Here is a 14,113-nt window from a genome sequence, read left to right as displayed (position 1 = left end):
GAATCGCCTTGCTCATCACACCGCAGCCGTGGCATCCCTGATGCCGCTGCTCCGCGCTGACACCGGTGCCGCTGCCTGCACCGTGGCCTGCGGACACCGCTCATGAGGTACATGAAGCACTGTCCCGCACCGCAGCCCCAGTCCAATGACGCCAGCGCCTTCGACTCCAGTGTGGTCAACAGACACCTCTGTCTGCACCGCGATCTGTAGGCACTTCACTGAGCCTGCGCCGCGCCGCACTGCCATCTTGGGCCTACAGGCGACGGCGCTTCAGCAGTGATGATGACACCGCTGCCTGCACCGTGACCTTGAGACACCCCTGGTTGCACTGCCCTGCTTCACCCTGCAGTCCTAGTCTCACCGACGCCACAGGACGTGGTCACTGAGCCGCTGCATGCACTGTGACCTGTGGGCACCTCACATCACACCATCCCACTTTGCAGCCCCAATGCCATCCACACCAGCGCTCCTGACTTTGTCATCAGCCCAGAGTTCGATCTGCAACGCGTGTGACTTCAAGAGCCCGTCGACACCTGCACTGACCTCCGGGACTGATGTCAGCGACGCCGCACCCCGGATCTCATTGTGTGGATCACAATGCGCTACGTTTCCAAGGTTCTGTTTGCGGGTCTTCACGACACCTTTGCTGGCGTGCGACGCTGCGGCCTGCCTGAACTGTTGGATTTGTTGTTCACGGCACCATGATAGCCCCAGACGGAGCTATTGACTTCAAGGAACTGTATTTTTAAGTAATTCTTGAAAAATCCATATCTTTATTACTGAATGTTGGGTTTTTCTTGTTTTAGTCTTGTTTTACATAGATAACTATTGGCTATATTTCTAAAACTGGTGTGGTGTCCCTTTGTAGTTTTTTCACTGTATTACTATGTATTATGTGCAAATGCTTTACACATTGCTTCTGAGATAAGCCTGACTGCTTGGGCCAAGTTATCAAGGGGGGTGAGCAGGGGTTATCGGAGCTGGGAGTGAGGGTCCCTACTTGGACAGGGTGCAAGCCTACTGCCAACTAGAGACCCCATTTGTGTGTTAGCACAGTGTATCTGGGGATCCAAATTAGTGCTATCTTGGATCAGGTGGTCAAGTTGAATCTGGCCCAATAGCTGGGAAGGCAAAACAAGACTTCGGGAAATGGAACAGTCTTCAGCTGTCTTTTATGGGTCGCTGTTATCTCTTTTGCATGTCTTCCTTGCCATTCCAGTAGATTTTAGAGCTCATGGTTTAAAATGACGGTTGATATGCTCTCCAGATTCATTTGGTCCTATGGGAAAACTAGGAGGGCAATTAAATGTCTATCTTTGCGTAGAGAACGGGGTGGCTGGGCACTTCCGAATTTAAAGCTGTATCAGTTGGCAGCTGCCCTCCAATATGAGGCGCCTTATTTATAACAACTATGATGGGTATGGGCTTAATAAGCATGCACCAGGTATCTATCAGCTGTTAATTGAATAGGAGGCTAAGGGTTGCCTTTTGAGGGTAGAAGCAAGCTACTGCAAAAAGGTCCGATGTAAAGTGGTTGGTGCAGCCTTTAAGATCTGGACAACTTGACGTAAAAAATCTTTTATAGGTAGATTTAATTGGTACACCCCAGTGTGTATGAATCCATTATGGCCAGATATTTTTCATGATACTTGTTTGGCAGGATGGCTGAGACGGGGTTGTCCAAAGTTGGTGATTTTTATCAAGGATCTAGTCTGGCGTCATTTGAGGAACACTGGAGGAGATTTGATTTAAATTGTAGAGATTTATTTTGATATCTGCAAATTTGTGACTCCTTATATAGGACAACTGGCGCGGGTTGTTGGATTTTTGAGGAATTTGCTTTTGGATCGATTTCTGGGTCCCGAGAAGTGTTCAGCCAGTCAAATATAACAGATCCTTAGCTCTAGCATGCCGGACGACCTTTAGAAGCATGGTAAGTGGCAGCAGAGATTGGATTCTGGGGAGATCTGTATTTATGAATTCCTACAACTCAGCCGCACCATATTGTGCTCCTCTGGACTTCAGGCACAATGCTATAAAATTATATTTTAATTGTATTTTAACCCTGCAAAGATTGACAAGTAGGGTGGGATAGAGGGGATATGCTGTCCACGTTGTCAATTCAGGGAAGTGGATCTGATAAATATGTTTGCTACTTATTCTAACTTGGATCGGCTTAAATTAGAGGTCCCCAAATTTTGGTGGATATTTTAAATATTGTTTTGGTCTTGACCCACTCCCCTCCTCCCCACCCCCACCACCCAATTATGCTTCTGGGGGTAACAGAGGCAATAAGTGCCACTGGGGAGGGAGTGCTTACTATTTATTGCTATGGCGGTGTTACACATTTGTGTTGCTGCAGCCTGGCACGATTCCCCAACCTTCAACTTTTTATAAATGGCAAGGACGCTTCTTGTCAGTATTTCATTTGGAGATTACAATTTAAGAACACATGGGAAAGAAGGCCTGACGGAAGTGAAAAAGGATTTGGGGACCACTCTTAGGTACCCAATTCAACCCTTCATTTAGTGGATTTCTTCAAAGCACTTTATTAGCTATGCAACTGCACTTGTATGATATTCATAAATTAATTCATATATTTGAGATATTCAGTGTTGATCTGCTCATCTCATTGTTCTGAATGAATTGTTGGAAGGTGATCTGAAATTAGCTAATCATGTATTTAAGTATATTAAGATTGTGCTATGATCGCTTTTATACCTTTGTACCGTTTAGTCCCCCTTTTTTCATGTTTGTTTCCTGAGATTGTTTCCTCACACCCAGTAGGGGTTGTTACTGTTGAGTCTGTTCTTGCAAGGTCGCTCTTTCCACCACCTTTGAGTCTGGGTACCTCCAATTGAAAGCAGCAGCGATCTCAATGGACACAATTGCTTGTTCATTTCTGATGCTCATATTAAATGTGACCTATCCCACCACTCCAGACCTGGAACTGGCTACTTCTCTAAGCAAGAATGTGCAATGCATAGCCCACTGTGATGATTGGAAGGCTTATCATTCACTAGTGTTACCATCCATCCTTACTACTAAATTCTATCTAAAGCTTCATGCCCATCCTCTGTCACTCTCTTTCCTTTACTTTTAGAAAGCGGAAAGCATTCAAGCAACTTCTCTTTGAGACTGTTTATTGCAAAGATCTGCTTTGCTGACTACCATTTGAGATTTTTAAAAAGTCCTCAAAATGTGCTTTCGCTACTTGCATGGACAATGTTTACCCCTTCATAGTAATATTTTGTAAGAAAGGGAGTCACATTTCGGCCACTTTGGTGCTTTTTAGTGCTCTACAAAGCTATTGATCAAACAAGTTTAGTCTCGTAAGTCGTTCCTCAGGCACAGGAATAGTAACTAGTTTGTAATGTTCGACTTTGAGAAGCTATTAATATGATACATTAAGGTCTGTACAGTACTGCAGCTCCTTAGTGATTAACAATATTGCCATTGTGTATGGTGTGAAAAAGGGGCCAAAGTAATTAGGAATTCACAATGACTGGTATGTTTGAGTGAGTGAATGGTGGCTTTCATATTGCTGAAGGGTACATTTGCCTCACTGGACAGGCTGTACGTTTGTTTAGCTTTATCCAGTGAAGTAAACAATACCTAGTAATGCACACATTCTCAAAGCTGGGTCTCTGGGTTTAATAATTGACCTGTGAAAGAGGCAAATTTGTGTTACTTGTCTTTGGTGTTGCTTCTCTAAAAGAAACTATTGCAGGTCTTGCATTTAAACTAGACCAATGTAATTAGTTGCTTTTTGTTATGCTCCAGATGGGAGGTTAGTGTGGTGATGTCTGCATGTGTGAAAGTTTGGGGTAGAGAGACAACTAAACTGAGACTATGCTAAGAAAAGATGTTGACAGCAACTCTAGTAGAAATAAATGGTAGATTACATGAAACTATAGTAAATTGCAATAAAAACAAAAATTCTTTCCAGTGAAAATAGTGCCCACAAAGGGATACTTTTTGTTCAGTGAACAATACTGAGAGATATTACTTTGATTCTGACTTTGTTCTACCCTCTTTCACTTTCTAGGTCTATGACACTTCGGATGGAACCTTAATCCAGCCTCTTAAGGGTCATAAGGACACAGTTTATTGTGTGGCATATTCTAAAGATGGTAAGTGGAATTCTACTTTTACAAGTGACTTTACTCTTTATGTTAGATAGACTACCTGGACTAGACTTGGAGGCGAGTCATTGGGCATAAAGCAAAACTAAAAATATATATTTGTTTATGGGGTGTAAATGGGCTAATCGAATTGTAATTGCATGAACAGCATGATTGATCACAGGAAGGAAAGATGCAGTAGCAGCTACTGGCAATACAAAGTGGTGGGGCAGGGCAACACGGGGGAAAATAATTAAAAAATAATAATAAATACTTACCAGCTGCTTCTGCTCGCCGCCTTGGTGCTTCTCTGCTCCGTGCAGTCCATAGGTCACATTGCACAGGCTCCCCACCCAATCCAGGCGCCGCTATCATGCTGTTAATGTTATTTCCCATGAGAGAAGCGCCAGGATTGGTCTGAGTGGGCTGTTTTGCAGCTCACATAGGGACATGGAGCCTGTGCCTCTTCTTCACCCAGCTGTACAACACAGCTCGGGTTGGAGAAATCAAAGTGCGCATGTCGGTTTGGTTGTGCTCAGACAGCAGGCCAAATCGACATGCACACTTACAGTGCCCACTACTCCTCCTCCATAGAGGATGGCCCGCCTCACCCTAGACTCGACCCAGTCTCCAGTCAGTGAAAAATAAAATTATAATAAAATTGTTTTATTATCATTTTACTTTTCATCTGCTGGCTCTCGGCGATGGGATGGCACTTCCATGCCATAGCGGACGAGTCGCAGCTGGAAAGATGTAACTTATATGTCCACAAATCAGCCATAAGCACCCTACAGTGTAATCCAATATTTTTTTTCAGTGTCAAAAACAGCAGTGACACAATTGACTATTTTCAAATAGGCTCTCCCTAGCACCAAAAACAGGATGGTGGTGTTCCAGTTTTTTGATTACAACATTCACATCAACATTGATCTTGAAAAACAGTCCATGGCATCCTCAGATCTATTTTTGCTTTTTAACTGGCTTAGTTAGAAGGGCTATAATAGCTTCCCATAGTTCTGGATAGGTTTCCCTTTTTCAGCATGTAACTATATAGCCTTAAAAGGGATGGCACCAAAGGTATGAAAATTCCTCATAAAATCCTGTTGTGAGATAATTTCCTCTTGGGGTTCGATCAATGCTGTTCATTGCTCATCTTGCTCAGTAACTTAGACACCAAATACTGCCTTTTCCTCCAGTTGATCTTATTGGTGAAAACGTCCTTCACCAAAATTGCTTGCTTGTTTGTATTGTCTGTGCATCTTGATTTTCTGTACATCTTGATTTTCTGTATGTGCAGCACCTTATAAGAAGTCTTAAATGTGAAATTAACAGTTATGTTTGCAACTGCTTGATGATATGTGTGAAAGATCCTTGATTTTAATGTAATGTTTAGATGTTTAATTTTCTTCTTCTTTTCCTGGAGGCGAGCAAGGACAAAATCTGTCAGGATGATCCTGGATGTACATTTATAGTCTCTTTTTCCCCCCCAGTCCACCTAATGCATATCTAAGTCTTCTCTCTTCTCAGACAATGTTATTTCTTTTTTGATACCCGACTGTCCACTTTTCCAGCTGACCAAATGCACTTCTCATGGAGGGCAGACAACCCATTTTCAGTTATTAGAGACTTTCCACACTAAACCCTTTCCATTCATTCCTTATTGGTCTGAAAATCATGGTTTGTCACTTTGGATGATTTAATCAATCTCTTAGATCGAAAAAAACATGTTTAATGAGCAACCATTTTATAATGATGATGCAGTTTAATAGCACATCGTTTTAGTTCTGAGGAAACTTGACCAGACATTGCACCTTCAAACACAACACCAAATGATCAATTTTAAATGTGATCCTGCTCCCCCACTTTCAACCACTAAACCTGTTTTTGCATTAGGAGCATAGTGCTTGCTCCCAAGGCTGTTGACCAATCGAACTCAGGCATTTTAGGTAGCTTGGAGGTGAGGATATATATATATTTTTTTTAAACCTTAGGCCTTAAGAATTGTAATATAGCATTTTTAACTGTACCAGATATTAAACCATCCTGGATTTTAATTGGGTATGAATGGCGAGACAGCTTTCCTCAGTGAAGATAAATAGGAAAATATGTTTTCAGGAGCATAGTAAGCTTGAGTTTTCATAGACCTGTGTCCATCCAAATGACCCCTTTCACCTTGTGTTGCTGCGTGATACTTTGGCTTCCTTTCAGTAACAAATGTGTTGGCTGGAACCATCTGCTTTGCCTTGAAGCCTCAATATCTTCCAAGTAAAATAATATATTTTGAGGTTGACTGGTGGGGGCTCATATTAAAAGTCACACAAGAACCACGATTCAATGTTACAAGGAAGAATTTGAATTAAGCTCCACAGTGGGCCTTTTGCTCTGTGTTGGTTTCAGTTTTCCAGAAGGTTTAGTGGTTTTGTTTTTACACACTGGCATTTTCCATTTTGTTTTCCTGAATGCAATGGAAAGGAGAGAGATAAGTCCTCTATTACCACCTTGTAAGCCTGTATGTTTTTCAATATAAGGTTGGCGAGTCAGCGATGTGCTCCTTGTTCACAAGTGGCTTTTGTGGGTAGTTCACTCTTTTAATATTATTGCTGGGTTCTATCCTCTATGTCTGTGTATGGATGTGTCCCATATATCTCTATCCCCCAGCCTTACTCTCTGCCCTTTCCTTCTTTGTACTGATTTATGTTTTCTTGTGGTGGCGGCTGGCGACTTTTTCTCCTTTGTTCCTCTGACTTTGTGCCTCTGTTCCTGAGACACCACAGAAAGCTAGTTTTTTTTTTTTAGGACAGTGCCTGACCTAAAGCTAGCAATGCACCTTCTGGACATTTTCACCCATGTCTGTCTGCCTGACTCAATGCACTGAAGGTGCGCAGTGCCAATGCATCACTGGACGAGCCTCTGGTGACCTGTCCACAGTGAAGTCACTGGTGAAGTTCTAAACTAATTTATTCAGTGTTTAACATCCTACTTTATCCAAGTTAAATACATATTAAATACTTTATAAAACTCAACTTCACTGCTGACCTACTCCTGGACACTCCCCTGCCCCCCCCCCTCACCCCCCCCACCCCCATGTGTCCCATCTGGGATGATTCTGGTGGTGAAATCAGTAAATGAAACTGCAAAACCTGTTTGTTTTAAGATAAATACGTATTTCAGTATCTTAGTCTTGATGATATCCTGAACTTATAACTGAGCAAATTCTGGCATTGAGTGAGGCAAAGAGGTGTTCAGTATTATTCAAGTTGGTGGTTAGGACTTCAGATTAGATGCTTTGTTTCCAACTTTCATGCGAACATGCTCCCCATGAACCTGTCCTCCTCCTTGCTTAAATCTGCCGATAAATTAATCTTGGGTTTTCTATGGAAGGAAAAATGGTCCAGAATCTCTGGTCATGTCTTCAAACTGAACAAAACCAGAGGTGGCATGAACATGCCAGACTCTCAAAGATACCATCAAACAGTCCTTGCAGCACAAGGTACTTGTTGATCTAGAAAATCGGACAACCAATCCCCTCAGTGGCTTAAAATTGAAGAACAGCTCCTGCCACCACCACCACTACTACTAAGTTCAACCCATACTACTCGCAGCCTTCAGAAACTGCCCATAAATCACTTGCACATTATCATTACAGACACGGTCTCCGCCCTACTACGAGTTGACAAAGCCCTAAACAACCACTTCGCTAACTCCACTCTATCCTCCCTATGGCACAACAATGAAATTAAATTGGAAGGCAGATCTGTGTTCTGGGAACAATGGGACAGAATGGGAATTAACTCCGTTGGAGATCTGGGGACAGCCTCGATCTCCTATCTCCTTCACCTGTCTAAGCAGTCATTATCACCTCCCATCAATCGAGTTCCTTAACTTCCTAAAAATCAAATCTGCCATTAGAAAACTTCAAAAACCTCACACCCCCAATCCTGAATAATTTTAAAAAGCTAGGACACGCAGCATCCCATATATGCAAACTACTCGACCTTCCCAGATTATGTATTTTTAAAAACCTAAAAAAAAAAAAAAAATGGTCTCCATATACAACAGAAGAAAACTCTTCACATTTATTGGACGCCACCTGGAATAGAATCTGACTTTCTCCCTTTCTTGCCAAAATTACACCTGCGATTGCACAGTCTACATTTTGAACAAAACACAAAACATACTGGACACCATCAAGATTACACAAATTGGGAATCTTATCGTCAGACAAATGCCGGCGCAGTGAGAAATCACCTGGCTCATTAGAACATATGTTTTTTTACATGTAAAATGGTACATCTATTATGGACCAAAATCCACCAAATGATCTTTGACATGTTAAAAGTTTGGATCCCACCATCCCTTTTGACCTCAACTCTAGGTGTAGTGGCACATCCATCCTCCATGGACCTCCTCCCTCATGACTCTCTGCTAATAGACTTAATGCTAGCCCTTGGCACCAAAATGGTCCTAACGGAATGGAAGGCCCTACAGAAATATCATTCAGTAAATGGTGGAACATCCTCTGCTCCACCAGAAGTGCAGATAACATAATTTACAAACAATTACACAGCACATCTCAGACACACTCCCTATGGAACGCTCTAGATTCATACCTCCAAAAAGGTGACCCTCCTTAGTCACCTTCCACTTTTCTTATTAATCACCTCTACTGCTTACCGGTTCAGTCATACATTACCCAGTATGATCCTAACAGACCTAATTTTATCCACCAATGCCTGCTGACCACTCCCCTAGCTCTCCCTCTCCCCCCCCCCCCCCCCCCCACCCTTCATCTTACAATCTTTGTAAATGCCCTGCTTTATTTTTCAAATACTACGTCAGAATTTGAAACTAAGAGCTTGGCAAGACCTAATTTATTTCCCCAAGACCTAGAACTGAAACATACCCAGGGAGCAGATTCATGCGCATCCAGGAGAAGAGGCAGCTCATTTTCAGTTGTGTTAAGTATACCTTCTGCCTCACACGACAAGGGAGTAAATGCTGCAGCCAGTATCCCACCCAGCAGCATAAAAGCCTTTGTATGCCAAGATCTGTGCATTCTTGAAATACACAGAATGTGTAGATAAAACAAAAACAACCCTTAAAGTCTGCTCTTTAGTCATACCCATACAAAAACCTGCTGCTGTTCTTTGACAGACAAGTTGGGAGGTAGCAACACTGAGAGCATTGGGTGGTATTTGCTGGCGGTACGCAGCACACAAGGGAGAGAGCCAGAAAACACAAGTACTCTCAAGAACTGCTGAGCAGAAAATAAAAAAGTAGGTTGTTGAATTTGAGTACTGAAGTATACAAGCCATCCAATCAAAAGGATGGTAAAGTGGTTGTTCTCGAGGGGAAGGACAAACGCAAGAAGAGGAAGGACAGCAATCGGAAAAAAGTAAGAAAAATGAACATGACAAGAAAGCCAACAAACAGTAACCAGTGGGCATGCTCTAAGCTTACTGTAACCTTTTGGTATTTTCCATAAGCGGTCTTTTGACAAGAGAAAGCTGAAACCTGTCTCTAGACGAGACTTGAAACTGGAAGACCAGAGGAAGAAAATATTTGTGGCTGTAACAAGTAAATCAGCTTTCTAGAACCAACACATTGTGTAAAAGCCTCCTAGTTCGGGGACTAGAACAGTGGCTTTGGGTCAGGGAGACACAGCATCTTTCTTTTTTTGGTTCAAAATATTTTATTGAATAAAAAGAAAGGAAAGGTTATCAAGTACAGAATAAGTGATGAATGTGCACAGCAGGGTACAGTAAGTATCATAAGTCGGCAGCTTGCTGGGTCAAAGTACAGAAATACAGTAGAAAATGTGAGGCGTAGTTCAGGTATGAAAGCAGTTTTTAAAGGTACGATTGTATTATATACTGGGTGGATTGTATTCATATGGTGAATAGTCATGCATAGGGTGCCGTAAGGTGTGAGAAGTGAGGGCCCCGTCTGTATTCGATGTGTATGTGCAGAAAGGAGATAGAGTGGGCACACTTTTTCAACCAGTTCTGTTTAAGCAAGCATTGGAAAACCCAATACCTTAGCACTCCCATAAATGCGAAACCTATTGACTTTACCAGTGATTGTTTGTTTTTCTTGTGGTTGTAGGTTATTTTATACTTTCTTTGTTTCCCTTTTCTTGTCTCTGATTTTGTTGTGCACCTCTGTCCCGGTGTGATAAGTAGGTAGCCACTGGCTTCTCACTGGTTGTCTTCATGTCCTGGATGAAATAATAATTAAAAGGTTTTGAATACTCTTTTGGCCTTTTCAGGGAGGCGTTTTGCATCTGGCTCTGCTGATAAGAGTGTCATTATTTGGACTTCACAGCTTGAGGGTATCCTGAAGTACACGTGAGTGACTCTTTTTTTCTACCATTACTATCATCCATGAAGTGATAAGAAAATCATGTGGTCCTAATATTCATTTCTTTCCCAGAGCTTACCTGCAGATTCTCTCTCGACAATTAATAGCTTTGTACAATGCCACTGCCCTTACTAGTGAGACCTACCTGCAAACAGTTGGGGTCTGAGGAAAACAGAAAGGCTGAAGGGGCTTTGCCAATATTTCTGATTGGGCATTTAGTAACAACTTTTACTAAGGGCAAGCTTGTGGTGATGATTCATACACCGATTACTGTAAGTCTTACCTTAAACACAATACCATGTCCTTTCACCATTGTGCTGAACACAGTACCGTTTGCTGCAATTCGTACCCAAGCACATTACCTACAACCACAATGCATTTTGCGACTACATTATCAGAATGCACTTTATAAAAAATAATTGCATAACATTAAAAAGAAAGAGCATCTTCTTCTTAAATGTCTCTTGTATTCATCCATATTACCAAAGTGGACTTCTTGTCAAATATTAAATACATAATATTATGTTAAATGCTATAATTTAGGGACATGCAAAATAAAAAGTCAGGACAAGGAAAATAAACAGCATGGAAAGCCTTGGAAAAAGGATATTTCAACCCTCAATACAAATGGTGGTATTCTCTGGGTAGAAATCTGCCACTTGCCATCGTATGTAACTCACAATTACTGGGTCTGTGAATTCCAGACCCAATAATTCCAGTCCTGGAGACACTGGGCCTGGTTTCACCAGATGCAGATGTATTCCCTGAAAAACCTCTGTTGGAACAGGTCCTCTGGGTTGGAATGCAACCTGCTTGACCTCTGCAGCACCACAGAGCGTTCAGACAGCACTTCCCTGAGTCTGGCTCAGTCATTCCCCATTCACCACCCCTCACTCGGCATCCATCCCTCCAGCAGCAAGGCCAGGTGTATTTAGACACCAGGTTGGATGCAGCGCTCTAGGTCTGATACTGTGGCCAGGGTCAGACAAAGCACTCACCCACCCCAACAAATTTGCGGGTTGGAGGGTACTACCCTCCTCGCCCAAAAGGACCAGCCCCTCTCTGAAAACTCCTACTTGCTCCGATCAATACTCTCCATCCACAAAGACCAAAGGCAGGGCTAGAGGCTCAGAGTAGACCCTCAATCAATCAATCAGGAATTTGTAAAGCGCACTAAAAACCCGTGAGGGTCTCAAGGTGCTGAGGTGAGGTGAGGAGGGGAGGAGCTGCTACTGCTCCAACAGCCAAGTCTTGAACTTTCCTGAAGGTAAGGAGGTCTTTGGTCTGATGCAAGTGGGTGGGAAGGGTGTTCCACGTCTTGGCGGCGAGGTGCAAGAATGTTCTGCCGCCGGTTGTAATTTTGTGGACGTGTGGGGCGGTTGCGAGGGCAAGGTCAGCGGAGCAGAGATGCCGGGTCGGGGTGTAGAAGGAGAGCCGTCTGTTGAGGTATTCTGGTCCGGTGTTGTGCAGTGCTTTGTGAGCGTGGGTGAGTAGTTAGAAGGTGATTCTCTTGTTGACTGGGAGCCAGTGCAGGTCTCTCAGATCGACTGTAATGAGGCAGTGGCGGGGGATGTCCAGGATGAGGCGTGCGGAGGCGTTCTGGATGCGTTGCAGCCTCTTCTGGAGTTTGCCCTTGGTTCCTGCATAAAGGGCAGTAGTCCAGTTTGCTGCTTACGAGGACTTGGGTGACTGTTCTTCTGGTTTCAGTGGGGATCTATTTTTAGATCTTTCGGAACATGCGGAGGGTGTCGAAGCAGGAGGAGGAGATGGCGTTGACTTGCTGGGTCGTGGATAATGAGGAGTCCAAGATGAATCCTAGGTTGTGTGCGTGGGCGGTGGGAGTCTGAGCGAGAGTCGGGCTGAGGGACGAACCCTGGGGTACGCCGCAGATGATGTTGGTGGGCTCCGAGCAGAATGGGGTGAGGTGGACTCTCTGGGATCTGCCGGTGAGAAAGGAGGTGACTCAGTCCAGGAAACTGTCACGGATTCCTGCATCAGGGTGTGGTGGCAGATGGTGTTGAACGCGGCCGAGAGGTCCAGGAGGATGAGGGCTGCGGTTTCGCCGTTATCCAGTATGGTTCTGATGTCGTTGGTGGCGGCGATGATGGCAGTTTCACCCACCACATAGAGCACAACACAGTGGGGCAGTAGATATTTCCCACTCCCTTGACCTTACCCAACCCTGCCTGGGGCATTCGACCTTCACCAGCTCTCCTGTCTGCTTCAGGCAAGAAAATGTATGCCGATTGGTCCCTGAAATTGACACACAGGAAAAGAACCAGTAATCCCAGATCTGTGCAGTTATTCTCCATTGCAGAGATTTTCGTGTGAGGACACTTTCTGGAGATTCCAGCCTTCCTGTGTCACTGCACCAAAATCTGCTATACTTGTAATGGGGGCTTACGGAGTCAGCTGCAAGACGATTACCTGAGTCTATAAAATAATATGTGTCAGTGTTTTAATTTTAGACACACAGAATAAAATTCAGGTCTAGCTATCCAGATCCATCTGGATCTCAATAAAGTGTTCTCCTTCTGTAGCATACACTTTCCAGTGAGGCTTGCTTTTTGAGCTCATTTGTCAACTCATGGTACAAGTTGTAGATTGACATTTTTCTTTCTTGCTCTTCCTGTTTTGAAGAATGTTTTCCACCCACTGCTACAATTAATCCCCACACTGCAGCCTGGACACACTGCTCAGTGCTTTGATGTTTAATGTGAAGAGGAGATCACTGCTTAAATAATCACAATACCCACTACTACAGTTCTTATTGTAACATGGCATCTCAACATGATACTCAATGTAGTGATTTTATTTTTTTTTTTGGTTACACAAATTTAGCCCTGCTATAATGCTCTGAATATAATATCAAACACAATAAGTGATGGACGGAATGCTGAACATTGTCAAACATTCACCCCCAGTACAGCGATCTGGGCCTAAATCCATCGTTTTTTTGCTGCCCATGCCATTCCAGTTTGGACCCAGCCATATGCAAATCAGTCTTGACCCTGTTCCCCATGGGAACAGTCCAGCCCGAACTGCTAGGCCAGGTCTTCCCTGGACTGGAAACAAGCATCCTGGGACCGGTTTCGGGGTTTCACCCCTCATCAGCCAGGCTAGCTTGAATCCAGTGGCACGGGAAGCACGGGACCCACGTCTGGGCATACCCTTCCCACTTAGGGCGACAAAGCAAACACAATAAGTGATTGACGGAATGCTGAACATTGTCAAACATTCACCCCCAGTACAGCGATCTGGGCCTAAATCCATCGTTTTTTTGCTGCCCATGCCATTCCAGTTTGGACCCAGCCATATGCAAATCAGTCTTGACCCTGTTCCCCATGGGAACAGTCCAGCCCGAACTGCTAGGCCAGGTCTTCCCTGGACTGGAAACAAGCATCCTGGGACCGGTTTCGGGGTTTCACCCCTCATCAGCCAGGCTAGCTTGAATCCAGTGGCACGGGAAGCACGGGACCCACGTCTGGGCATACCCTTCCCACTTAGGGCGACAAAGCAAACACAATAAGTGATGGACGGAATGCTGAACATTGTCAAACATTCACCCCCAGTACAGGTACAGTATAGGGCAGGTCTTCCCTGGACTGGAAACAAGCATCCTGGGACCG

At 43.9% G+C, this 14,113-nt stretch overlaps 1 protein-coding gene across 1 annotated transcript in view; it reads left to right on the top strand.

Annotated features, from left to right (window-relative positions):
* The window catches only part of IFT122 (intraflagellar transport 122), a 251,801-nt gene that overhangs the window by 29,417 nt on the left and 208,271 nt on the right, over positions 1–14,113 (top strand). Inside the window, exons 3-4 of the mRNA XM_069206316.1 lie at positions 4,049–4,133; positions 10,393–10,471. Coding sequence (XP_069062417.1) covers positions 4,049–4,133; positions 10,393–10,471 — 164 coding nt within the window. The remainder of the gene's footprint in view (positions 1–4,048; positions 4,134–10,392; positions 10,472–14,113) is intronic.

The sequence above is a fragment of the Pleurodeles waltl genome, chromosome 9, assembly GCF_031143425.1.
Source record: "Pleurodeles waltl isolate 20211129_DDA chromosome 9, aPleWal1.hap1.20221129, whole genome shotgun sequence".
Classification (NCBI taxonomy): Eukaryota; Metazoa; Chordata; class Amphibia; order Caudata; family Salamandridae; genus Pleurodeles; species Pleurodeles waltl.
The sequence above is the reverse complement of the archived record's forward strand: the minus strand, read 5'-3'. Positions and strand labels throughout refer to the sequence as shown.